Raw genomic sequence first — 27,093 nt, 5'->3', positions numbered from 1 at the left:
CTTTGTAAACCTGATTTCCCATCACCCTGGATGACAGCAGGGGGAAGACAGGAAAAGAAGAGGTCCAATTTTATACCTCTGAGAGAAAGACAGCCTGTCTGGGCACCCTATATCATGCTAGTATCCCAGAGGGAATGAGCCCTAGTGCCATGGGAGGCCAGTGCCATCAATGCAGGTGGGCAGTGCCTCACCAAGCACCTCCACACTTGTAGCTCTGGGCTTCTGAGCAAACGTTTCCTTCCTTTTAAAGGTGGATATACCACCAAGTTCTTGCTATCCCAATGAAACTGCTTAAGCCATCAAGCAAAAATCACTAAAAATAAAAGCATTTAATGTGGGGTTTTCACATGAACACACAGAAAGGCAACAGTCTGCAACAGTACTTACATAGCATATATAAATAAAGACAAAGATTAAAAATACTTTGGAAATGACAGACTCTGGGAACAGTTAGCGGCTGCTCTGGGAAGAAGTATCCTTATGAGTCATTGCACAGGGCAGACAAATGAGACACATTCAAGCATGACTAAAACTCTCCCGTGCCTGGGAGACAGTGTGAACGCATTAGGACTGCAAGAGCCAAGGTCCTAAAGGCCAAATCTGTTAGCCACCACTATCCTCAGCATAGGGAGCACAGCACCACAGGCTACAGCCAAAGGCACCAAACCCCTCCTGGGACTGCCCTGTCTGTAGACAGCATTCACCATCACTTTGGCAGGTAAGGCATCTGACACATGCAGAATGCCTGAATGATGTGCCAGAGGCAATTTTTCTCAGAGCTAAAAAAATTTCAGCTGTGCCAGGAGCCAGACATCAGTAAGGGAGGACAGTAGGAAGTTATATTCCTCTCATCCATGTGGGAGAAGGGTATTTAGTCTTAGGAACAAGACTACCTTGCCAAGCAGACACCCATAGAGAGAGATATGCCCAAGTAAGTTAGGGACAATGGGAAGAAGAGGAATGAACAAACACTTCACCCAGCAACTGCTACTGATGCAAATAAGAGCAGAGGTAGCAGAACCAGACCCAGCTCTCCTTGTACTACCACTTGACCTTTGGCTGTGCCTCTTCTCTGTTCAGAGGCAAAGCCAAGATCCTCAGGTCTCTGCTAACAGTGGGCTGCAGGGACAGGGCAGAAGTGCAGTCAGCAAAACACACAGTGCCCTTCGGAGAAAAACACATAGACAGCTTCATCCCCTGGAGGGAATGATTACAGACACATTCAAAAAGCACATACTACTGCCACAGCAAACAGCCTCTGCCCTTCCTCACAGCATCCTTGCCAGCCTGGTCCCTGAAGAACCACAGCTCTTTCTTTGCTGTGACAGAGGCTCCTAACACCAGCAACTCACATGTCTATAGTTCCACTACCCCCTACATTTTCAAGGCTCCAGCCTGGGGTCAGACTGGGGACAGGCCCCCTCAATAAAGGACCAGAAATCTCCCTTTATACAGAGCAGCAAAAGCTTTGTATCTAAAAAAAAAAATAAATTCAAAAAATCAGAGTTAAAGAAAGTGACAAATCCCAGCTAAGCCAAACAGGTCTCCGATGCCCTGTTCTGACAGCTCTAGCCAGTTGGACTGAACTTCCTGCTCCTATCCCAATATTCACACCTCCTGTCACCAGTTGTTTCAGAAAGCTGTCAAGAACAGAGCTCTAACTCCTGCTAGCTGCTGGTTCTTAGAGATTAGAAGACAAGTATAATTGGATTCCAGAGATTATTTGCTTTGCTGAGAAGGGCTGAGAAGTGTTTAGATGGTTCCCCAGCTGATTAAATCTTTATTTCACAGTAGTGACCCTATGTGTATCCTACCTCAGAGTGCCTGCAGACACGTTCTTGGCAAGATTGGCTTACTGGAGTACTTTAGCTTAACAAGACCACTGCCACTGGCCAGCTGTGATGGGGGTTTATCTAGATGGTTTAATCTCATTTCTGCAGCTCAGACCAAAGAGCTGAACCCACCTTCAGCCCTTTCCCCCAGTTTAATGACTAATGAGCCAGTTGCCTTACCAGCCATCCAGATATCTTGAGCCAAAGCCTTTGGCACAATTTGCAGCAGATCACAAGCAGCTGGAGCCTTCTCTCACCTCTCACGCTGCTCACACTGTTTTTATGCTTCGCACACAGCCACAAGACTCTGCCTGCTCCAGGCACCGTAACTTCCAAAGACTAGGCTGTTCTGCCCCAGACAGCTTTTGCCAGCCTCCTGCTCTGCTCAGCTTAGCCTCCCTGGGTGAATGCACAGCAGAGATACTCCTTGCTCAAAGTTGTGCCACTGAGATATGAAGGCAGTGAGCAAGGGCTGCCTCCAGCTCTAGCTAAAACAGAGGGATGAGTTTATTGGGGATGCTGCTTTGCCCACTTGAGACGATGGCATCCAGAGCCTCTCCCCTCCTCCCAGGCCTATCCTGTGCTATGTACCATTTGTGCACTCCAGCCCTTTGCAAACAGCAGAGCAAAACGGAGCCCAGAAGAAGCAGAGAAGGGCCTGGCTCCAGAGGAGGACTGGAGGCAAGCTTAGCTGTCAGGGTCCAGGTAAAGGTTGCAGTCCATTGTTCTCACTGCTAGCAGAGGGGAGGAAGCAAAAACAAGGCAATGTATTAAAAACTCAGAGCAGAAAAGCAAAAAAATACAGCCTAACAACATTGCAGAGAAAGCTGGGAGTGCACGCAGGGCTCTGCAATGAACAGGGCTCTCCTTGTAAGCAAGCACTCCAGCTCTTCCCAGAGCCAGCAGGTCAGACATGCTGCACAAGTTTTGGTTAGATAGTGGTTTGCCCCATAGTAGAATGAAATATAATTTATATACAGAAAGAAACAAGTCCCTGCAGTCTTTGCAAAGGTCCAGTTTCAAGAGTGCTGCCATGTTGCTGAGGGTGCTGTGAGCCTGCAGCACTCCCCTCTCAGTGCAGCACGTTATTTATTCACAGCTTGCGAGGCTGGGCAATCCCCACCCATGCGTTGGTGCGAGGCAATTCAGAGGGATGATGAATCCTTGGAAAGCAGGAGGGCTCGCATGCGTCTACAGGATTCCTGTAGCAGAGAATTAGAGCAATTGAATGCTTGAGACACAGAATGCTATGCAAGAAAAGGTTGACATTCTCCTCCTGCAAGGACCCTCCCTGGTGTCCGCCTCCAATACCTTTTATTAAAGCACTAGACAAGGCAGTGAGCAGACAGGAACAAACACAACAGTCCATCTTGGGCTGCACCAAGCTCTTGTCCCACTGCCACCCTGACAGGTTGTTAGCAGTACCCTGTGCTGCCAGCTTCCCTCTGCTTCCTGTAAGAGCCAGCCTGCCAACTCCACGGTAGAAGGGCTGTATCCACCTGCTGGGTGAAACCCTTCAGGGTCTGGCTTCCAGAATGCCACCTGACTGCAGTTCAGCACAGAGCAGACTGCTGTGAGCTGGGGCACTGCAGCTGTCATAGAGCCTTGAGTGTGTTGCTGTCACTTCTGCAGGTGTCAGAGCCCAGCACATCAGGTTCCCCACAGGAAGAACTGGGGGGAGAGGGAGTGTCTCACCTCTTTCCGGCCCTCCAGAGTTTTCAGCTTCGCTTGGGACACGTGAGCTGGAGAGCCACATTTCTGTAACTGGACAAGAGAGGGCAATAGGAGTAGAGAGCTGGTGAATGAAGTGGCATCCACACCCTTCCCCAGGAGCAGCCTGTACCACCAAAGGGCATCTATCACCCAAATATACTCTTACTTTGTCCAACCCAGGGGACAGCCTTACTGCATACAAGCAGCAGGCTCTATACAACTTGTGGAGGAGGATGAGAGAGAGGGAAGGGGGCACAAGCCAATGCCCCAGGGCAGAACACAGCCAGAGGGACAAAACTGGAGTAGAGGCCCAGTGCTGCCGCCCCTGCCCTGATGCTGCCCTTGCCATCTGCTCTCCTCAGAACAGCTTCCCAGGACCTTATTTTGTCATACAAAAGAAAGTTGGAAATCTCTTGAGCACAGAACAGCAAACAGTTCCCCAAGGACTGATGAAATGAGTGCCCAAGTTGCACTCAAACTCCCCTCACACACTTCCCCACCAACAGCTTCAGCGGTGCTGGGAGAAGTTTCTTACCAGTTGGACATTCTCTTTGCTGACCCGTGCAGGCTCTGGTGTGGTATCCCTGCTCTTCCTCTCCAGGATAACTGGGGTTCCCAAAACTTTCCGCTGTTGTAAGAAGAGAGGGCTGTTGGCTAGTGCTTTGAGTGCAAAGTGAAAAAGAAAGAGAAGGAGCAGGATGCATTGCTGGTAAGCAGTTGGATGCTGGGAAAGAAAAAAGGAAGCCAAGCTGGGACAAAGATTGCAAAGCAGAACCACCTGAAATACCACATCATTAGGCTGGGCCTGCCTGACTGTAAAGGGTTTGGGAGCTGACCTAAGGCCCGGCCAGGAGCCCAGCCTGTCAGAAGCAGGTACATGCTGCTGTGGAGCAGCCCATCATGTGCTAAAACCTGTGCTAACATGCTAGACTACATGACCAGCTTCCAGTCAATTCTCATCTCATCTCAGGAAGCAATCAATTCTCCAGAAAGATGCACAGATCCTACAGCCATGTGTTTCAAGATAATTACACTTTATACTAACAAGACATTGTCACTGTGATGCCTTTTCTGCCCCAGTAGATCTGTGTTGTTTGGCAGACAATACTTTGAACAGTCCCTGCCTTTGAGGGTCTCATTCAAGGCAGGGCAAGGCAGAAGCAGAGAGCAACATCAGAAACTCACAGCAGAGAGCATGGGTAAGAGGCTGCTTTTACCTTAATGAGGCCGCTGAAGGAGCGCGAGCGGGCACGTCGTGGTGCTGGGGATGTGGGTACATCAGAGCCAGGAGTGAGAGCTGTAGGATGCTTATTAAACTAGGAGGAAACACGAGGGCAGTATGTTAGCACAGTTGCACCAGTCTCTTACTGCTGTGTGCTGCTCTACCTGCTGTCCCAGAACTCAGTTGGTCTCTTTCACATCCCAGAATAGAGAAGCAGCTCAGAGCCGCAGGGATAAGAAAGCAAAGGAAGGCCATATTTCCCATCCAGCATTACAGGGAGTTTGGGTGCAAAGCTGCTTTGTGCTGGCTACCAGATTAACCAAAAGCAGCAGGTGTTGGAGTAGAAAGGGGGCTGGGCAGCAGCTGGCAGCCATGACTGGTGCTGAGCATATCGACCAGTCTGTCTGGAGCAGCAAGTTGTCTCGGGACCAAGAGGAGACCAGTTTGTCCACTCCCTGGAGGCAAGAGGGGACTAGACTTTTCCTTTTCTGAAGGAGGAAGCTCAACAAGGCCGTGATCAGGACTGGAAAACTGCTTGAAAAACAGAAAGCTTAAAGCACAGCCTGATGCAGCAAGCTCCAGTATCAGTCACATCAGACACATCCTCCTTCCCTGTCTTCTTACAGCTCTGCCCCTTACACAGCCCAAAGTCCACTCTCCCTAGCCCTCCCAGGATTAGGAGCAGCTCTCAAGAAGGTGCGGCCTTTAACCCTGTACCCAGGATTGTGCTGACAAGCACACTCCAAGGATATCTTTTTCTCCCCACACTACCTGCCGGATAAGCTTCTTCTTCTTTGCGGAGTCAGGCATATTGTGGACATGGCGGAAGAGCTCCTTCAGTGCCTCCTCTGTGCGCTGCTGGGTCTCCTCCTGATGGCAAGAGTCCAGCCGGCTTCGCTTTTGAGACTTGAGGGGCTGCAGCTCCTTGGAGCCAGAAGACGTCAGCAAATCCAGGTCATCCTGGGAAAGCGGAGACAGCAGTCGCTTGCCATGCTTTAATCCCAATGAGCCACCCATCTAAGCCAGGCTAGGAAGAGTCTCGTGAGCTGCCTCAACACTAGTGAATGCACAGGGCTGTGTTTTCCCTATCCTTCTGCAGCAGCACTGCACCAGCAGGCCCCGTGCCAGGAAAAGGTGACAGCAATACAAAGGTGACCCCATTGCTTCTTCCTTCCCCTCCCAGATGCCAGCTGCAGAAGCCCTTCCAGGTCTGAGAAGGATCAGTGCAGCTCCTTGTAACGCATCTTCTCTCTTCTGCAGCTAAATGAGGCAGGGAAGTATTTGCTAGCAAGACACAATTGTCCCAGTGGCAGCAAGTAGCCTTTATCCCAGAACCTCTTCAAAGCACCCTGGCCATGGCAGCAGGCATGTCTGTCTGTTTGGAAGGCTCAAACCCATCAAAGGAGCAGGTGCTGCATGAACTGGACACACGGAGCAGGTTTGCTCTAAACAGGGGCCGGTAGCTTTCTTTCCCTGTGCTTTTGATTAACAGATGCTTCAACTCTGTCCAATTTCCCTAATGCAGCCACCTGCACTAGCACACCATATGCTTCTGACAGATCCTCTTTCATGACTTGGTTTGTTTGCAGCTTCTATCACTCACAAGGATCCCTTCATAGCATCACAGCCTCTGCCCTTTAATGGAGGGCACTGCATTTGCTGGCCTTACCTTTGATGTGTGGGCTCTGGATCCCAGATAGTGCAGCCTGGCACACTCCCGGATGTACACTGGAGCCTGTGACGATGAGCAGAGAACAGGCCAAATATATGTTTAGCATGTTTGGCCTTGGGGCAAGGGTGGCCACAGCAAGAGCTGCTTTTCAACCATACCACACAAGCTACTTGTATCAAGACTCAGCTACTTAGGGAAGACAAAGCCATGGAATTTCATGTCCCCAGTGCAGTCCCTGTTCACAGCTTCCTTTACATGCAAACAGCAGAAGTGGAACTCACAGCAGGAAAAAGCTCCTGTGGAACCCTGCTCCAAATGATTCTCCTAGCTCTGAGCTGGTCAAGCAGGGGCCTGACAAAGAGGGCAGAAGGGGAACTTTCTATGGGAGGACTTTCTGCAGAGAGCAGATACCTACAGTGACCAGGAAGGTCCTGAGAAGTCAAGAGACTGCCTGTTGTAGAAACACTTCCTGACTGCTGTACAGCACCCTGCTCAGAGCTAGTCAGTGCCTGTAACAACAGTGGGCTGACTACCATTTGCAGAGAAGTTCACAACAAAACAATGCACAGTATTAGGTATTCGGCTCGTGGCAGCACTCAGCCAGGACAAGTCCCTTTCCTTATCCTGCAAGAACCCTCGTGCAGCCCGGTGAGTACCTGCCCCCAGGAGCCACGCTTCCAGCTGGGCAGCAGGTGCTGGTGTCCAGCAGAGGGGAGCGTTACACTGCACCGTGCTGCTGACCTGCCCAGGCAAAGCCATCTCTGGGGCTGCCTGCCCAGCAAAGACCTCCCTAGTCACTAAAGGAACAGTTTCTTGTAGAAATCCTCCTTCCTGCAGAAGAGAGCCCCCAGAATATGCACTTGACCCCTGGAATCTTTCTGGACAAGGGGCATTCAGTCTCCTGCTGACAGAAGCAGGGAGAGCAAGACCCCAAAGCACACTTACCTTGAAGAGTTTCTGAGAATGTTTGATCATGAAGGTCACTCCATTGTTCAGCTTTGTGATATTTTCCTGAAGGTCATTTGCTGTCACCTGGCAAGAGGACACAGCCAAAAGTGCATCCATTAGAAGGGGAGGAGGAAGGATCTCTGCTGCCCTCGCTGTTTCTGGGACATAGACACACAGTGCCTCAGCAGGAGACCTGCTCTGAGGTGACAGGCAGGCAGGGTTCACAGCACACCAACTAGCAGAGCTCACAGAGCCAAAGCTGCTCCGAGAGGAGAACCTGACAACTCTGGGGCCAAACAGTTCACCAGCAGCACAGAAGCTGGAGCTGACTTTCTTAAAAGAAGCATGACTGTACTGTGCTTTCTATTTTACTGAAAAAGATGATGCCTAAATTGCAAATGAGACCTATGGCAGGTCTGGACTGAACACTAGGACTGAATCCTGCCAGGAAGCTTCACCTCTCCATCGCAGTCTCCAACCCTCACATCCCTGTGTCAATACTTAACCTTCCCATCTTGGTTCTTCCCCTACCAAGGAGACCTGCCAAGCCTCTGCTGTCTATATTGCAATATCCCACCCACAGACACTGAGGCATTGCTCACATTTCTGGGCCATAGGATGTGGGGTGCAAACATGAGGGCAAGATTGTGGGCAGACATCTTGTTCTTGTCCTGCTTCTTGGCAGTCTGGTAGAGCAAGTCCAGGAGCAGTTTGAGCAGACTGCGGTTGGGAGCGGGAAGGATCAAAAACAGCAGCTGGAGGGCTTCAATTTGGCGCTCTTTGTCTGGAGTGCTGGTCTTATTCCCCTTCTCATCAAACAGTGTCAAGTCTGCCAAATCAGAAGGCAGAACATGAAGGACACACATTACCTTTCCTAACAGCAGCCTGTGGCAACCAGTTATCCTTCCCTCTCCATATTCGGATCTCCTACAATCCCCTACACAATTCTTGGCCCTCCATCTCTCTTCCCCCCAGCTCCCAAGCTCCCCACTTAATGTGTTAATCTGTGCTACTCCTCCCACAGAACAACAGAGCTGCTAAGAGCTGTGATGGCTTGAAGGCAATATGGAGGAAGTTCACATAAGGTAGTTCAATAACAGTTATTAAGTACAGAGAAACCACAACTTGCTCAGGAGAACCCCAGACATAAAACAGATGGAGACCCAGGTTACCAATGTGGGCTTTACTCCTGAGTTATCTGAGAGAAGACTAGCTAGACAGACTTGGTCTGATTCCTTAGGATTTTCAGCTCCAGTCTTTCCACCATCACACTGAGATGGCAGGAAGATTCCTTCTTATCCTGCCTTTAAGGAGTACTTCTTCTGCAGCCTAGAGTGCTTTCTAGGAGGCTTGTTCCAGTCCTTCTGCTCATCACTGCCTCTTGCTGCTCACTCACCTGCAATTTTGAGGTGGGCATGGAAGTGCTTGTGTGTCAGCAGCGGCTCTGGTAATTCCCCCAGGAACATCTTAAGCAGGGTAGCCACATCATTGGAATGAAACTCCCCAGAGTCCAGGTCAATATCTGTACCACTGTTCAGAGCATCCTTTAGGATCTGTTGCCTGATGCTGTTGCCTGGCACTCGAAACAAGCCTTCTGCTCTTAGATCTGCTTGGCAGAGGGGAGAAAAAAGGGCACCGAGTAATCAGAGGCTGATTCCCATCTTCTTACTAAAGCAGTTCCCTCCTCTTTCCAGAGCTTGACAGCAAACCTCAGTGAACTGCATTCAGAGATATGAAGATACTACTTCAAGCTAGCTCCCATCAATAGAAAAAGTCCTTGTACAGAGGGAAATAAACCAACATCTGCTAGGCAATTCTGGGGAATAGTCACCCAGCGCATTGCTGAACTCCTGACGCTGGAGAGATCATAGCTTTTCACTCTGCACCAGAGAACTGAGGTGGGCCAGTCAGATACCCACTGGGATGGGAAGACAGCAAGACAGAGCCACTTACTTTTGTGCAGATACTCGATTAGCTGGGAAACCTGTGCAATGCCTTCTTCTGTCAGCGGTGAGCCAAACACCACCCCTTTCTCTGCAGAACAGAAGACAACATGTTCAGGCAGCTCAGAGCCCAACAGCCACAGAAATTAATGTTTCCCAAAGAACAGGATTTCAGCATGCAAAGACCAGTGCCCCAAAATGCTAAGGGTGAAGGTCACAAGGACACCCATACACGTGAGATATCACAAGCACTCCAAAGTAAGACACTTCATCTCACCATGCTGTACTTACATGGGCTTGATCATCCTGCTTCTTACCTCAGTTTAATTACACTTTTATCAGCTAAAGCAAACATTCTCTAGCCCTTTAAAAGAAAACAACACCAAAACAGATGCTTCAATTTTAAATGGCACAGAATCTGCATGCCTGAACTTTATGGGAACAGCTAAGTGGGAAGGGCAGATGTGAGAGCCTGGACTGCCCAGGTGCCTTCCACACTGGCACTCTCCACGCCCGAGAAGGAAAGTCCAGATTCATCCTCACTGTGGCTTGACATGAACTGGAGCAGAAAAAAGAGGTGCAGCTACTAGTTTATGGGAGAGGAGAACAAGCACTACTGGGGAGATCAGACATGATCTGACTGTCTCACTGTCTCACACTGGCCTCCTTTACAGGGATGGGTAATCCCTGGAATTCCCTCATCCCAGTGAATCTCTCTTCCGTGTCAGCTGCTCTAGCCTAAGTATGAAGACTGAACAAGGAAGAACTCAAAAAAAAAAAAAAAAAAAAAAAGGAGAGTAGGGAAGGAATGAGCTGGGCCCTTCTCCATAGAGAGCACTGGCAGGTCCTCTCACTCTTGGAGTCTGCTCCCATGCCATGGGGTTGTTATAGATTGAACATCAGCTGCCAGCTCCAGAACTCCACTAAATAACACAGGCTGCAGCCCCAAAACGTGGAAGCAACTGAGCTGAAAGGAAGGAGATCCCTGCATAGAAGAAAACATTAGATGAGAAGCCCATTTAACTGAAGGGCATTTGTTGAACCAGTGCAGAAGACTGTTCTTATCCAGAGAGGGACTTCACAGGTAAGACAGTGATTATCCACGAGGACAGCATTGTCTAATAAATGCAGCCTTGAAAGTGAATGGATTTTTCTGTCAAACACACACACAGCCAGCATGCTCTGCCCCTCAGAAAGCTGAGACAACTCCCAGGGGCTTCACTGACAGCAACCAGAACTCTCAGCACCACACTTCTTCCCTCAGATGCACGTAGGTTTGGACTGCAGCTGTAGACGAGATACTGGATAGACCGTACCACAACATGCTGACTGGGACTGAGAACTGGAACCAGGTGCAAAACTGATTTGTCCTACCCTTGCATTCAGGCTTCAAAGAGCCAACAGATTTAAGAAAAGAATATTCCTCTCTTCTCCATGGCCTGACTAACAGGAGCATGGATCACTTCTGAGGGCAGGCTGGACATTTGCACCATTTGCACTGAAGATTTCCCTCCTTATTGTTGCAGGTGATAGCCGATCAAGAATTGCATTGGCTGGTCTGATAAAAGTTATCTCTGTGCAAGCTTTGTCTTGCCTCTTCTTTTCCCCCTGCCACAGCACATTTTGATTTTACTAGCTTTTGGTCTGTTGTACTACAGATCTTACTGCTCTGTGGTGTTGATGCTCACAGCATGTGGGAGAGGCCTGGTTAACCCTATGCTCTTCTCTAGCAGCCTTCCTGTGCAACTAAATTTATTCCGCCTGAAGAATGTTCTGCTTTCTTCCAGGACTTCTAAAATACATGGTAAGCCACCAGGAACTCCAGCCTCCTGTTAAATCAAGAACTTTCTGACCTCACTCTGATAAAGCACATGCTTCAGTCTTGCAGGAGAAAGGAGGCAAATGTGAGCTCTTGATCCGCGTGAAAGATCTGAAAGGTTTGAGTGCAAAGGGAGAGAATGGTTGGCAAAGATTCTTGTCCTTGAAGAAAACTAAACTTGTTAGACATTCAACAGATAGAATCAACAGTGGCCAGGAATAGAAGAGGAAAATACATCTTCTTAAGACATGCAGGGCCTGACAAATTTGATTTAGTTTTGAAGTCAGAAGCTGGTATCTGAATGAGAATTTGATTCTCAAAGAAACATGAAAGACGTGTCTGGAGAACGGATGCTGCGTTACAAAGGCTTAGATGTTATTGTATGACTGCTTCTGAAACTAAGCAGCAGCATGAGATTGAGTTTCCTGATGCTCAAAGAAGTTGTATTTGCAGTTTGATCAGCTCTGAGCTCTGTGGTCCTTGGCCTCTGGCTTTGAAGAAATAAAACCTGTTTGTTCTATCTGGTCTATAACATGAAGAAAAACAAACGATGGCTCCAAGATGAAACACACAGTACACAAAACTGATTTTCTCTGTAGGCACAAACTCCTTTTTCTCAGAGTTTGGCCAAGGAGTTCACAGACAGTGCCTGTCAATGCTGGGAGACACTGCCATTGCAGCCTGGGAGTGCAGCCAGCAGACTTGGAAACATCTGCTAGCTGTAGCTGTAGTGAGACACGGCCATGGAGACATCTGAATGGGGGAAGGCAGAGCTCTCGGGGGAAGAGGACGAGCCGGAGATGTCAGGTCTGCTAAGAGCAGTGCTCCAGCAGAGTACAGATAATTAAAAAAAAAATTAGTTAGATAGAGAAGGCTCACCAGCCCCTGCTGGAAGGTTTTGACAAGAACATGGAGGTTTCCAAACACACTAAGAAAACACTTCCAGCTTGGTTACTCGCTTCTGTTTGTCAAGTGGCAAGTGTTTGAATTTAAGGTGTTCTGCTGCTCTCTGGGAACTGAGGCAGGAGCAATAACAGGTATGAGCACAGTCTAACTGCAGGTTAGGGGCAGCACAAAGACCTGTTATTATGGAGCAGCAAGGTAAGTCATGGCAATATTAAGTAATTCTCATTTAAGGATGCTAAAAGACCTGATTTGCAGTATTTTATTTTCCCAGGGTGTGTGTATCTATCAGGATTCCTGCTGAGTGAACCAGAAGTGGAGGGCTGAAGCTGGCACCTGAAAATTCTGCCTGAGCAGTGAGGCTGCAGAACTTGTCCTTATGAAATACAACAGGAGAATAAGTTTGGTAAAATCAGAAGCACTTAGAGACACTATATAAAGGTTGAAGACAGAAAAAAGCTGCTCAGACACAGCAATAACTCCCTTCTCAGAGGTACTCACAGTAGCAGAACTGCTCAAAGGAAGGGGAAGACTAATCAGAAGTGTTCAACCTTAGGCTGCCAACATCTGAAGGCAGCTCCTTACAGCTTCTCTGCGAGCAGCCTGCCAGTCTAAGCTAGGAAACCAGAGCTGAGGAGGGATGTGAGGTGCCCAGATGGAGTCAACTTCTGTCTAGATAAGTGAGGAAGTTTAACTGAACTTATCAGGAGAACCACGTTCCCCTTGAGTGTGGGCAGAGGTGGAAGAATGCACACCCACCGTAGCCACCCTGCCCCGAAAACACCTTTTTCGTTACAACAAAACAGAGTGGTAAATGCCGGCATTGAAGAGGAGAGGATCTCAACATAACAGCACTCAAAAGCAGATCTCAAACTTCTAAGAAGGGCCTAGGGCTAATGTTTAATAATCAAGACAGCTGAACTTGAAAGAGAAGATAAGAATAGTCAGTTTACCAAAAGAAAATCCAGCTGAATCCTTGTCTAAGAGAAAAAGAAATATGTCACCTCCCAGGGTTGAATCTGAGCTTAATCAGAGTCAGTTTGCAGAGCTTTGTCACTGACTCAGTGGATTGGGATGTGGATCTGAGCAGCACTAGCATTTGGATGGGAGATGCCTACAGATTTCTGAGCTGCACAGTGGGCAACTGACCCACTGAAGCCAACCTAACATACACCACAGCAATAATCCCCAGAAAAAGATACTCTCAAAGTGCAGGGCATTTCTAGGATCAATCCTGTGGCCTGTTTTGCTCCTTTCTAGAGGTGGCATGCTCAGAGATTATAAACCTATAATATTAAGCATTCCACACAAGCTCAAAGCAACAGGCTGAAAGTTTTGTAAACTACATGTAACAGATGATTACAGCATCACCCTAAAGGTGGGCACCAGACATCATGCCATACTCACCCTTGCGCTTCAGAGACATCAGAGAACGAAAAAATCCAGAGGCTGTGCTGTTTGCCCCAGGCAGCTTTGGGTCCTCTTCTCCCATTAGCTGGGCCAGCTCTGCCCCAGGCAAGTCAATGAGCCTGGTAATATTGCTGACAACCAGCTCTGTGAACACTTCTGGTTTTTCATGGCGCAGCTTTTCCACAAAGAAGTCAGGATTGAAGATGATCGGCTGGTTGCGGAAGGAGGAGTCATTGCAGATGACAAAATTGCAGATGGCATCACTGGGAAAAAGGGAAAGAGGAAAAAAAATACAGTTACTCTTCATCACTTTGTTTTTTACAGCCAGCTGGTCTGCCCTGAAGGAGACATCTGCTGACACAGGAGCTACCAGTCTACACCAACAGCACTGTCTGACTGGTGAATGTTCAGCACAGCACAGTTACATTTCCCTATGGAGCAAAAACATTTCTGGACTGTTTGTACAGCACAGTCCAAGACTAGCACCTCCACAGCATGATGATGACATATGCAACACACAACTAAAACTTCAACTGCATCTACATGTCTACTACTAGTTTCACTGTATCTACTTCCTACTAGCTCAGGCAGATATGAAAACCCAATATTTTACAATAACTTACCACTCTAAGTCACAAAGAAGTTTGGTTCTATCTCCCTTCCTCCCCAGAAATTCATTCCCAGTGGCCTGAAAGTCTGAAACACAATCTAAACTTTTTCATGGCCAGCTTACACTCATCAGTTCCCACCGTTGTTACCTCATCCCTACCTTCCTATCAACAAATAGAGAGTTCCCACATCCTGGGACTTTGTTTTTGAGATCATAAACATGCAATAACAGGAACCCTCAGTTTTGCTGCAGATGTGGTCAAATGCTCCCAGGTGACACATTGCCACCTCTTTGGTTACTGCCCTCTGCCAGCTATGCACTCTGAGTCTGGAGTGAGTGAAAATTCATTGGCATGTGTCATGCAAGATCAGTCCTTGAGGAACCCCTATGAACCTTTCTCCTAGAACATCTCTTTTTGGTTCATCCAGTTCTTGACTCTTCTTCATGCTGTCCTTTATCCAACCTCCCTATTCTCTAGTGACACCTACCTTCTCCATTTCATAGCTTCTCACATGGCATGGGAAAAGAGATGCATCTGAAACAGTGCTCTGCTAAGGGTTATTTATAACAGGTACATAGCCCAACCAGAGGATAGGTACATTTACCACGATGAAAATCAAATTAAGGAGTTTTCAAAGAGATATCTCACTTTAATCAGAGCTCTTAATGCTCACACTTAACTCTTAGCCCAATTTTCATCTAGTTCTAGGTCCACCATTACCATCTTCCCACCACTGTTTCAAACACCTTTCTGCTTCTGATGTCAAGCCCAGAGGCTAGAGTTGCCTAGCTTGCTTCTCCCACCACTCTTTTACTTAAAGGTGAGGGTTAGTATCATTCTTCAGTCACGAGCTACTGCCCTGAAGTCATACTTGGCTATAAAGTGCTAGCCTGGCCCTGGCAATGGGTGTGTGTCAGTTCTTTCAGGGCTCTGGGCATAGGCTGCCTACCCACCATTTACATACTATGTGCTTTCACCATCTGACATTCCCAATCCTTTAATCACCCTTGGCCTCTTTTATAATATTTTCCTTTCCACTGTTTCTGCATCCATCCTCATCTGTGAGCTCTCACTGGACACCATTTTCCAATGGCAGCTGCCACAAGTGCAAAGGTAATAGAGACCCTGTGCTCCTGCACTGGGGATCACACCAGTCCCTTAGGTGTGGTGTGGAACTTGGGCCACAGAGCACGTGCTCTGCCGAACACCCCCAAGCCCACCAAAGGTTTTTCCTTCAAAACAATCTTTTCCATAGAAGACCGGAGCACCTTAACCTTACTCTCCTCTCTGCTGAAGGGTGGAGACCATGTCAGCGTGTTTGGGCCATGCTGGGTATATCCATGCTCACTGTCCAACACGCCTGCCACCAAATGGATTTGCAACCCACTGAATGTAACATCCATTGGCTCAAGCAACAGAACACTTCAGCTACTAGTTCAGAGATCTCAGCAACCACCTGTTCTGATGTAAATTGACAGTAGCTCACGATGGGGAGGACATCAAAGCTCATACTGCCAAGTCACCTGAACTCCAGCCCACTGCCACACAGCATCTGTGAACCCAAAAGTTATCTGAGCTACTGCTGTACATCTTCGACCTGAAAGACTATCTCCAGGATTTTCAGGATGCGTGATCAGAATATGAGAATAAAAGCTGTGACTCAGGCTCCACAAGGAGAAAGATACTTGCTGAAACAAGAAGAAACTAGGCTCTCAAGTAGCACTTGCATCCTGAGAATCCATACAAAGCCCTCTCCCCTTGCCATTGCTCTCCATGGATGTCAAAGATGCCTTCAAGAGGATGGAAAGGAAGAAGGTCTGCAAGGCAGACTGCAAGGCAATCTGCCAGGTCCTCTAAAATTTTAGAAAGCTCTCAAAGGCTCCCAGCTGCATGGCTCAGAGTGGCCTAGCAAGCACGCTGCTGACTCCAAATGGGGGCCATATTTTTCTGAGCACCTCCCAGCCAGTTTTTCAGCAGTTTGTTCTCTGCAATAAATCAAGACCAGAATGCAACAACTTGGTATCAGCTGAAAAAAGCAATTGCCAATTGATCTGATCATATTCGCATTTCATTGCACACGGCTACAATGCACAAACAAGTGCCAGCTCTGCCCATAATGTGGAGCAAGCCCTTTGCCTGAAACCCATGACAACTCATTCTGTCGCATTACAGATCCTGAGAAGGGTTAATAGCAAGTGTATAGGCCCAGTGACCCTGCCTGCAATGATCCGTTCACTCTTATTCACTCACTAGCAGTTTTGTTTCCCCACAGAGAAGATATGCAAATACTTTGCAGCAGTTACATCAAGCATCACAGATTATCTGTTCTGTCTGACAATTAGATATCTAGATCCAGAGAAAGAAAATTAAACAATTTTGTCAACTAGAACTGACATGACTTCTCTGCACAGCCTGTATTACAAGTTGCACAAAGTTTAACAACATTTAATGCAAAAATAAATAGAAAAAAGTAAATTTCTTACATGAGTGCTGAGAGCTTTTGAAGAGGCATTAGGAAGCAGAGACAGGGAAAAGAACTTGCTCCTTGTTTCCAGCAACAAAAGAAACCTGCCTGTCCCAGCACAGCCTATGCAAATTCCACGCATGCTACAAGACACAAGGGCGCATTATTGGGTCTGAAAGGCCCCCTTGGCACACACTGGGCATCAGCCTTCACACAGAGACAAAACAGAAAAGAAAAGCTGGACAAATTGATTCATGTCTCTTGCCAAAGGCTGCGTAGCTGGAGTTTAACGGCAAATAATTCCTACATAGAAACCGGGGGTTTGAATTAGGACCAGCGTGGTATTAAGTGCTCTCCACCTGTATCCAAGAAGAATCCACAAAATAGCTCCAAATCTACCCTGTGTTTACCATGAGTAAAGCCATGCAAACACATTCCCAACAGCAACCAAGCACAACCAATGTTATGGCACTAGCAGGACAATAGCTGAGACCCTTAACTGCACAACCCCATGCCCAGAAACCTTGCTAGAAGCACTCTCTGCTCCTGCCTTTCACACTTTCAGATCCTTTCAGAGACAAAGCACATTAATTGGCCCCTCCAGAGCTGGAAAACAGCACCTGGCCATTGCTCCTTGCTACCATTACTGTGCCACCATGGGCTGTTCATCCACTTCAGGATACCCCATTCCATGTTTCTCTGGATTCCCATCCAGTTTCCCTGCCTGCTGCAGCTGGGACCAGCCTTGTATACTCTTATTGTGGTATGGCACTTCAATGAGCTACTTAATTTTCAAAGGTCACTTTATTAGCAGCACTTCCTCGCACAGAAAATTTGCCTTTGTATCATTATTGCTAATCAAAATGGAAATGTGAAGCAAACCCCTATTTCTGAGCAAAGATAAAGCCCCCACTGGCTTTACACATAATAACCCTGCCAATCCTCACTGCTGCACACCATAACCTTCATAAAGAGCCATGTGCCCCATCTGCTGTTTTCATGTCAAAAAAGGGAGATGGATGTACTCTACCTACACTCACAGTTTATACAACAGCAGAAGAGTGGAGACAAACACGTATTCAGGGAGTTCTTGCCTTTTTTTTTGCTTTGCTTGCAATTACAGAGTTACATTTTCTATATGCTGTGATCTCAGATTGCTTTATGACACGTCAAAAGACAGTAAAATAAAGGAATAAATAGCTTCTTCTCCAATCCCAATGAATAATAAAATCTCAATGAATAATAAAACCTTGTAGTAATAGGGTTGTGATTAAGACAGCAGATTAAAAAAAATGGGTCTTATATTGTGCTGAGATTCTTGCCATTCTAGTATCTTTCAGAGCCAAAGCCTGTGATCCCAGCCAAGTCACAAAGAAAGCTGTCTGTCACACACAACGTTTTTGCTTCAGGCATGACAGCCCCATCATTTCATGGGGAGTGGATGGTGCAGGAGGTCAAAATCATGATGGATCAATTAATCCCTAAGGTAACTAGATCCAGGCCAGGGAAATGCCTTGGAAACCAGGACAAAAATGAGACTTTAACTGCCAAAACCTGATGAAACCTGTGGTGCAAGAGCTCTGCAAGCAGGCAGATTACCTCATGTGACAGCAAGCTTGCATTTGGATAGGTGAGACTGAGCTGTTTAATGGCTTTCACAGATCTGACATTGTTCTAAGTCCACCCATGTGAAGGAAGAAAGAGGTTCAAGCAACATGAAATAGAGCACAAGGAGAACACAAGTAAGCCAAGGAAAAAGAAAAAGAAGTGATACCTTTGGGGCAAGGCATTAGTTGCGTTGGTCTAACTGGGAAAAGTAGATACACTGGAAGCTCCAGATTTCAGAGGAGCCTGATTTATCTAATTCAGGGGGCAAAATCCATCTCCGGTGCCATTTTGCACACTTGGTATGTCATCACTAGGGCACCTGCACTTCAGACACAGCACAGTAGACAAGTTTTACCATACAGGAGTAAAAGGATTAAGAAGCTTTTGAAAATAAGGCAGATAATTAAAAAAAAAATCTCCCTCTATAATAACAAAATCTTTAGATTATAAGAAAGAGCCAGACTGCTACCAAATACTGAGAGCAGGGAGATAAGCAGGCAGTGCTGAAGAACACAAAACATGAACAATTCTTTGCCTGGCTAAGCACAAAGGGAGACAGGACAGATGCGCACAGGCTTGGATTTCCCCAGGGAGGGAGAAGTAGCATCATTTCCTATGTTGTGCCAGAGTAAGGAATCAATTAATGAGGATGTCTAAAGACAGTATTTCCAGAGCCAGATAGGAGCCATCCCAGATTTTGCAAAGAGATGAAAGAAGCATAGTGGAATTATATGGAATCATTTTAAGTACAAAAGGACTAGAAGACAAATTATTTCCTAGATTAAAAAAAAATAAAAGTCGTCTAATGGGAATGGACTGCAGAGACATTAGAAATGACTTCACAGTTAAAGTTGCTTTGAGGATTGTACTTCAGACTGACATTCTTGAAAGATGGTGTAACAAAGATCACATTCAGGCCTCACACTTGGCACCCTAACTCTTCATAGGATTACTGATTTGCCTCTGAAAAATGTCAAGAAAAACACGCAGCAATTTTTGCCTAGGGTTATACTCATAAGGTCTTCAGGGGCAGAGTCCTTTTGTGATGAGTACACAGTGAACAGCACAGTGGGTGCTGATCCTTGCCTACTGTCTCTAGCCTTGAGACAAGAAAGTCGTATGAGATAACGCTGCCTTTTTAATTTTGCTTTGCTTTCTTCACATTTAAATAGCTTACACAGAGTGATTCAGCCTTTTGGCTGTGGGAACCAGACAATTATATACAATTTAAACAGCAAGGACCTGGAGAAGAAAGCTGCTATTAAGTGATGGCAGCCTGTGCTGGACAACCTGGAATTAACGTAACTCCTGGCTATCTTTTGGACATCAGGTAGATTGGTTATCCAAGTCACTGCTATCATCTATGAATTCAAATTCTGTCTCCGTGAAGAATTCAGACCACAGCAACATCAGGTACACATCTGTGATGTGAACCTGGAGGAGATGGACCTATCTGGGAAGATAAAAGGGTTGGAAGGGGTGGGGGGACCGTGATTTGGAAAAACCTGAAAATGCAATATATTACCAGCGTCAAAGAAAACTGCAGTAGTGAGACAGCCTGATATATGTGAAACATCAAGAAATTTATGTTTCAGCATGAAATTTCTGAAGTTTGACCTGAGTGAACTCTTTGTGATATTTTTAATAATAGCCACTGAAATATTTCAGAGTCAATCAAGCAGTACTTCAATCAGCCATCACAACATCAAATGCCTTCTAGTGCTAGGCGGAAAAGAATGGAGAGGAATTAGAGAGGAACCGCAGGTTCACTGTGGTGCTCTTCACCAAGTTTCCTTCCCAGTGGCACCATCACAGCTCTGGATGCTCCCACGCTCTGTGATGGCTCAGCCTCCTGTCCAAAACCCTGTAAAAGATGCAGAAACGCAGCTACCACCAGAAATCCAGTAATTTTATGTTACAGATATGGAAGCTCATATGTCTGCCTTAACATCAGAATAACACAGTTGAACAGTGTTAAATAGCAGTGCTGCTCTGATTCTCATGATTGTCAATGCAGTCTAAAGTTTGTCTCTCTATTTTAATATAAACCCCTACTGGGAGCAGCTATAGAAGAAGAGCCTTAGATCCAATCCTGATTTCACTGAAACCAGCACCAAAACTGAATTTTTTTAGATGGCAGCAGCTGCATCTTCTCGTTACTGATCTACTCACTTTTATCACTGTGGCATTGGGAACCTCGGTCACAGCTGGGGACTCCGCTGTGCTCGGTGCTGTACAAACAGAACAAAGGCAATACCCTGTCTTTAGAGGGCTGATAGCTAAATCTGAAATGAATGCTGGAGGGACAGAAAAGAGGAGGAATCCCAAGAGAAGAGGCAGCACTATCAGTCAGCATGACTGATATAACTGAACTCTGCCAGCTTTTCTGTAGACACTATTAAAAAGGAGGGCGAGGAAGGACAGGAAAAATAATCAGGTCACACTGCAGACATTTAGAAGAAATCCAGCTTCTGCGCGAGGGGCGACATGGGACTGAGCACAAAGGAGCTGGTTTGAAAGCTATCAGGCAGGGACGGCTGGGACACAGGCTGAGGAGGCAAGAGTTGAGCTCCAGGCGCTGGCTGGGAGCCGCTGGCGAGGCAGTGACAAGCCAGCAGTGCCAGGTAGCTGGAGGAGCCCGGCAGCACCACAGGGCACTGAGTGCCCACATCCCAACCCTTGCCAGAGGGCAGAAGGGCTGCAGCCTGAGGAAGCCCAGCAGCCATTTCCCACCACCCAGAACATGCCAGGAAGGTATGCTGCCTTCTTTGGGAGGTCACCATAACCTGAGGTGACTGTACAAAACTGTATTGATGTATTTTGCCTGCCCCAGTCATATAGTTATAACCACGACAAAACAATGCACCTTTTTTGCTTTATTTTACCAATTTAAGCCATTTGGTTTGTGAATAATGTACCATAGATCTGAGGTACCCTGTGGGGCCATGTGGTATTTGCCCTCAAAGCTGTGTCCCATGTCTAGGACAGGAATTTTGGGCCTTTTCTCCCTGTGTGCTGCAGAATTACCCACCATGACCTTTGACTATGCGTCTAACAAACTGTAAAGACGCATCCTCTTCCCATCGACCCTAACACCTTTCTCGTGTAATCTAAAATTTTTTACTAAATATCTGTCCGTGGACTCTTGCCAACTTACTGCTCTTCAACTACATCCACATCCCAGGTAGGAAGTTTCTTCCCACTTTTGCCAGTTTGGTCCTTAGCTGGGTGGACTTAGCAAAGTCCACACATGTCTGCTGTATCCCTAGAGTGTGCTGGTGGTACTTTCCAGTTGCCAACGATGATAGCATTCCCTTACTCTCCTCATTTTAAAATGCCTTTAACTTCTTTACTTTCCCATTTTGAGTGTACTGGAAGTCAGAGGTATGACCTAGTCCTACCTATCTCCTCTAGCACTCAGAAATTGCTGCATGCACCTCGGACACTTGAAGATAACAGCCCTAGGGCATCCTTCAGAGGCAGGATAAGATGCAGTTCAGAGACAAGCAAAGATACACCACGTAGGTGCTTCTCAGTCCAGTAGCTCCAAGCTAGTGTCCAGGTCAGAGCAGAATTACCATCTATAATAAGCAGTCCACAACAATCAGGTTTACTTCTGACATGAAAAATCAAGTAATCATGCAAAAACAACACAGCAAAGTTAACAAGCTATTTTAACAACCAGTCTGGGAACTCAGAGAAAACCAGCAAGGCAGGACGAGTGTTTTCCTCCAGCTCTACCACAGTTCAATATGCAAAATTGGTAGCCCTAACTGGCACCCAGGACACATTTGGGAATCCCATTCCATCAACAGTTAGTACTCGAGCAAAGCATCACAATGTGAGTACAGTGTGCTGCAGCACTCACAGTTGTTTGACTGCAGTTGTTTTTTCTGGACTGAGAGGATTCTAAGACCTGGGTCAGGACCCACAGCACCGTTGGGTGAGATTTTGTGGTCACAGCCTGGCAAATAGAGGACAAAGGTACTCAGGAACCACAGCTCTTGGTTTTTTTTCACTACACTTCTGTAATTCACAACGCTCTGGAGGCGCAGTGAGCAAGCTGCATGCTTGCATCTGTGTTTTGTATCACAGTGGTGTTTGGAAAGGATGACAGCACATCAAATCCCTTCTCATCAGCAATCCTCTGCAGACACCACTGAGTATGTCAGAGGCCACATCCCTTGTTCCAGATGTGTAAACTCTCACAAGCTGGAATTGCGATGAGGAACACCTGGATGCATGCCAGCATTTAAATAAGCTGGTGACATCTGCTCAGGGCTGCTGAGGCACACAGATAAACAGGCTGGGCCCGCCACAGAGCAGCACAGCATGTGGTACCAAAGAGACAGAGATGCACAAAGCAGCCCAATTAACTCACCAAACCGAGCAGTGTGGGGGCCTAGGGCTTTTGAAGGGGATTTGGGCAGGCTAGGATGTCAAAAACTGGAATAAAGTAAACAGACACCAGAATTCATATGACAGTAACCTATACTGTCACTTTATGCAACTCTCCCACACTGATCAGATACAGCTTCTCTTCCCATCCTGCCTGACAGTTCGTCTCTGTCTGGATCCACCCAGTTTCACCGCAGACTCCAGGGAATAGTGATATATTTATATACTGCTCCAGGGGCCACTCAAGAGGATGCAGAGTGGCATGTGCATGAGGAAAGCTCCAGGAACCCCTGAGAGCTTGTGAGGATGTTCCCTAAAAGGCTTCCTGCTCTCCAAGGCACGGACAGCCTTATCATGCTTCTCTCCTGTTATATGACAGCTTGCAAACAGGGCTGTAGGAATGCCCATATGGAAGTCCCAAACCATAAAGCTATGTTTTAACCTTGAGTATAAGCTTCAGAAAAACAAAAAAGAAAACTAATACCGTCTCCCCTGAGAAATTCCTGCCTCTGAAAATCAGAGTTGCCACATTACCACTCGAGAAGAAAGGATGTTTTGGCTGGACTCCAAATCATTGAGCTTTATAGGCCAAAAGCAAACACATTAAAAGTTCTTGTAAGCCAGCTGGCAGGCAATTATTTAAGCAGCTTATCACATTCCCTACTATCTACAGTTTCTGAAAATAAAATTTATGAGGAAAGTCCAGATAGCCTAATTGCAATTACCTAGCATAGAGGGGAGAAAGGCCAAGAGCCGGGGAATGACTGTTTTGCACCTTGGAGAAAAGAGCCCAATGCTCTTCTCAGGTACCATGGTAAGTGTGGTGCATTACCTGGACAAGAGGCCAGGAACACACCAGATGTGAAGCTCTGAAACGCAGTGTGTCAGACGCAGCCACGGTTCCTCCCATTTCTCTGCCCATGCTGGCTCCTAAGCCCCTGTGGCTTGGGAACAAGGGAATACATAGTATCAGGCCCAAGGATCACAGTTGCAGGTTTAGTGACAGCCTGCACAACATCAGTACAGCAGGTCTGTGACTGCACCCAGCGGACCATAGGGCAAGGAAAAGGCTTCAGCTCCCTGTTCTTGCCTCCAGCTAAAGAACAAGTAAAAAAAGAGATCCTAACAGAAGGAGCTAAGTCCAAAACAAGTGGAAAATACAAGGCCTCAGTTGTGACCAGGAGCCCAACACATTGTACAGAGGGACAGAATTTCCAAGAGGAACTTGACTTCAGTGCAACCATTTAATATTAGCCAACATTTCCACGCCGCCCCGTCTCCTTCCCATCTGTTCATGCCACTTATTAAATCAACACACAGTGAGGACTGTTGACCTTTAGGACAAGGAGTTTGATTTCTCAGCAGTGTCCGGCACTCAGTGCTTCAGTTTCAGAGTGAACTGAGCGCCCAGGCACCTTTAAAGGAGTGACATTTTCACAGGCATGTAAATGTGCACACAGCAACAAGGCACTGGCCAGACTGGCAAGGAGACGCAGAGCTGCTTTGGGCTACGTGGGAAGCAATGCTCCCCCTTCATACAAACAGACAATAAACTGAAGTGTAGCAGAACAAGGATCCTGTTGTCCAAGCCCACCCCAGGCCCTGGATGAGAACAGGACAGGGTGTTACACACAAACATACAAAAATACTGCAAATGCAATACAGCCTTGGTTTTGGATCAGACATACACCTGGCAGGACTTGGACCGAGTACAGGGTCAAACACAAGTTTAGGTCTCAAAAATTCTTATGAGGGCTGTGGAAAAGGGAATGTTTGAAAAAGATTGTCCGCTGCTCCCAGGGTATCTTCAGAGAAAAGTAGCCATGTGTTCAGACTTGGCCTTAACTCTGAAATCAACCATTTTTTCTGCATGACTCTCAGCAAGTCACTTTGACTTTTTGCCATTAAGTCATGTTTACAGTGAACATTTTCCTATTTACAGTAAAACACAGATGGCAATTGTGTCTCCTTTCATAACCTGTTTATGGTATGAGCTCTTGATGTCCAGTTGTGCAGTGACACTCTATCAGGCCATTTCAGGAAGATGCCTCATGGCTTTTTCCCTTCCACTCATCCCACCCCTGCCATATCAAATGGCGGACACAAGTGCCTGGCAAAGCGTTTAGGCTCTGCTTGAATCAGACCTTGTTAAAAGCACTCATTAAACAGACAGATGTTTCTCTTTTGAAATTGAGCACTGTGACAGAATGCAATCATCATTTTCAGTTATGACGAGCCAGGCAGAGGTTAGAAAGACCACAAACAGAAGAGAGGCCCACACGAATCACCTTTTGTCATGTTCAGTAACATTTGGTAAAGAGTTTAAGACATCCAGCTTTTATTTCCAGTCAGTATGCTAAAGACCACACACACAGCACGCAAGCTTTACTAGCTAACCTGCACTTCTCTCCAGATGAGAGTAAACGGGGGCAAAAGCACAATAGAAGCAAGCTTTGTGGTCTGTGTAGCGATAGACCAACAAAGCAAGAGATCGATTTGCTAGCACTACCTGTGGGTGACATGCAGTGCTGGAAAAAAACTTGTACTTCAGGCTTGGCTTTAACACAATCACTCACTTGGTGGGGGTTTAGAGAGTGGGGGGGAGTACATCCTAAGGACAACTGCTAGCATAGAAAAAATAAATTCAGTCATTTGGGCTGATCCAGGCCACGTTTAAAATGCCTTATCCAAAAGGGCATCTTAAGTATTAGCTGCATAGAGCATACCAGGTCCAGCATTTCAGGCAGGCCCTGCTCAAACATGCTGCAATGAGCACCATCTCTTCATCCCTCCTTCCAGGGCAACTCAGACACCACAGCAGTGCCGTCAGGACGGGTCCCACTCCGCAGAGAACAGGAGAGCACCACCATGAATCAGGGCGGGTATGAGGCATCAACCCTCAACTGCATTTATTTATCCACAAGTGATAGGCAGTTTGCAGCCCCACACCACATATGCAGGGAAAAAAAAAAAGAAAAAAAGGAAGAGATGATGCAGCCTTTTATCAGTCACCCGACAACACTGTTCCAGCGAGATGCTCATGCGGTCCCCACTATTTTATGGGCAGCAGTCACAGAATGGTTATGCATCCAAAAGTGCTCGCTAAAGGTGAATTACGTGAAGCTGACATCGTTTGTGTATTTGGAAAGGCAGAATAACGCACGCAGAGTGCACAAAGCAAAGGAGAAGGAGGGCTGGATGCGAAGCGAGTCTATACAGTGCCATCACCCTACCAAACCCTGCAACTGCCGAGAGCTCGGCACTGGCTCTGCGGCTGCAGGAGGGACGACCCGGCCCGGCCGCAGCACGGCGGTGCCCCGCGGCAGGGCAGAGCTGCACGGCGGGCACGGCGCCCGGGCACTCTCCCGAGGGAACAGCCCCTGCCCGCGGCGGGCGGCTGGAGAGGGATCTCTGCCCTTGCAGCGGAGCGGGCAGCGCTTCCCCGCAATGCAGCACCGGGATGCTGCGGGGAGCGCTCCTGCTCCGCCCGGCCCGCCGGGACACGGGCACCGCGGGGACACATGGTCCTACCGCGACCCTCGCGGGGCTGCCCGGCGGGTCGGCCGAGCTCCGGAGCCGCCGGGGCGCCAAGCAGCGACAGCTCCGTTAAGGCGCCGGGGCCCCGCGGGCGGCGCAGCAGCGGGGACGGCGACAGCGCGGCTCGCACGGGCAGCGCCGCAATGGGCGGGCCGAGGCGCACCGGCCGGGGCCTGCCCAGCGGCTGCTGCGGGGCGCCCGACCCGTAACGCGGCAGCGAGGGGTCGAGGAGGTCCCGCCGCCGTCCCGGGAGGGTGCGAGGAGGTGCCGGTGCCCGCGGTCCCGCTCCTACCTGCCGCCGCCGGGCGCCGGTGCTCCCGCCGCCATCTCATACCTGCCGCTCCGCCTGCCCATTGGCCCGCCGCGCCTCCCCCTCGGCCCCGCCCCTCCTGCGGCGCGCGGAGCCATTGGCTGCGGCCCGCCACGCCCCGTCGCGATTGGCCGGTTCGAACGGGCAACTGCCGATCCGCGCGCACGGCGGGGAAAACGGCCGCCTGTGCCGCGCGCGGCGTGCTGGGAGTCGTAGGCCGGCGGTGTAAGGCCGTGAGCGCCCCGGCACCCCGAGCCTCTCACTGAGCACCAGAGCAGAAACAACAACCCCTTTATTGCAAGGAAACTTACAGTGCGGCTGACGTACCCCGAGCCTGCAGAGCCCACGCCAAGTGCTCCAAATAGCATGAGTTACACCATAACCCCCAACTCGCAACTTGCTCTTCATGGAGGAGAACTCAGAGAACACAAGTACTAGAAGAGCAGTTTTCCCTCTTTTTTTTCCCTTGGTGGGTGGAAGCACCTGCCTTGCCCCCAGCCAGGGTCCCTGCACACTTGGTGCACCCACAGCGTTCAGGTAGCAACCATGGGAAGACAGATAACTTATAAGCAGGTGAAACTGTAGATCAGAGTGCTGAGGGGACTAGGTATTTTTTTAATTGACTAGATTTCAGCTGGAGTGGTCCCTTGGCATTTTAAACCTCCACACTTAATTATCTTGCTGCCAATCATTTCAGCTGAAA

The 27,093-nt window shown here is 47.9% G+C and overlaps 1 protein-coding gene across 2 annotated transcripts; it reads right to left on the bottom strand.

Moving 5' to 3' along the window:
• Window positions 1-310: 310 nt before the first annotated feature.
• On the bottom strand, window positions 311-26,502 carry ARHGAP19 (Rho GTPase activating protein 19). Of its 2 annotated transcripts, none has more exons than XM_027648173.1 (12): window positions 26,415-26,502; window positions 13,460-13,725; window positions 9,341-9,421; window positions 8,784-8,993; window positions 7,990-8,216; window positions 7,385-7,471; window positions 6,437-6,502; window positions 5,539-5,727; window positions 4,763-4,861; window positions 4,081-4,173; window positions 3,528-3,596; window positions 311-3,034 (listed from the first exon to the last, which is right to left on the bottom strand). In XM_027648173.1, exons 1-12 carry the CDS (start codon window positions 26,486-26,488, stop codon window positions 2,978-2,980), a joined length of 1,518 nt encoding a protein of 505 aa, XP_027503974.1. In that variant the 5' UTR covers window positions 26,489-26,502; the 3' UTR covers window positions 311-2,977. The 2 variants fall into 2 exon arrangements, with proteins under 2 accessions (XP_027503974.1, XP_027503973.1); XM_027648172.1 differs by having other exon boundaries at window positions 26,373-26,500.
• Between the last annotated feature and the right edge of the window lie 591 nt (window positions 26,503-27,093).

This window comes from Corapipo altera, unplaced genomic scaffold (assembly GCF_003945725.1).
Source record: "Corapipo altera isolate COAL_440 unplaced genomic scaffold, ASM394572v1 56, whole genome shotgun sequence".
Classification (NCBI taxonomy): domain Eukaryota; kingdom Metazoa; phylum Chordata; class Aves; order Passeriformes; family Pipridae; genus Corapipo; species Corapipo altera.
Note: the sequence above shows the minus strand (reverse complement) of the source record. Positions and strands in the feature narration are given on the sequence as shown.

What these genes read in the sequence shown, in the direction of transcription:
- ARHGAP19 (XM_027648172.1), bottom strand. Translation starts at nt 26,488, where the DNA reads ATGGCTCCGCGCGCCGCAGGAGGGGCGGGGCCGAGGGGGAGGCGCGGC. An exon ending in AATCGAGTATCTGCACAAAA is followed by an intron (nt 8,994 to 9,340) that starts GTAAGTGGCTCT and finishes TCTGCCAAGCAG; the next exon opens with ATCTAAGAGCAGAAGGCTTG. An exon ending in ACATCCTATGGCCCAGAAAT is followed by an intron (nt 7,472 to 7,989) that starts GTGAGCAATGCC and finishes TCCTCTTGCCAG; the next exon opens with GTGACAGCAAATGACCTTCA.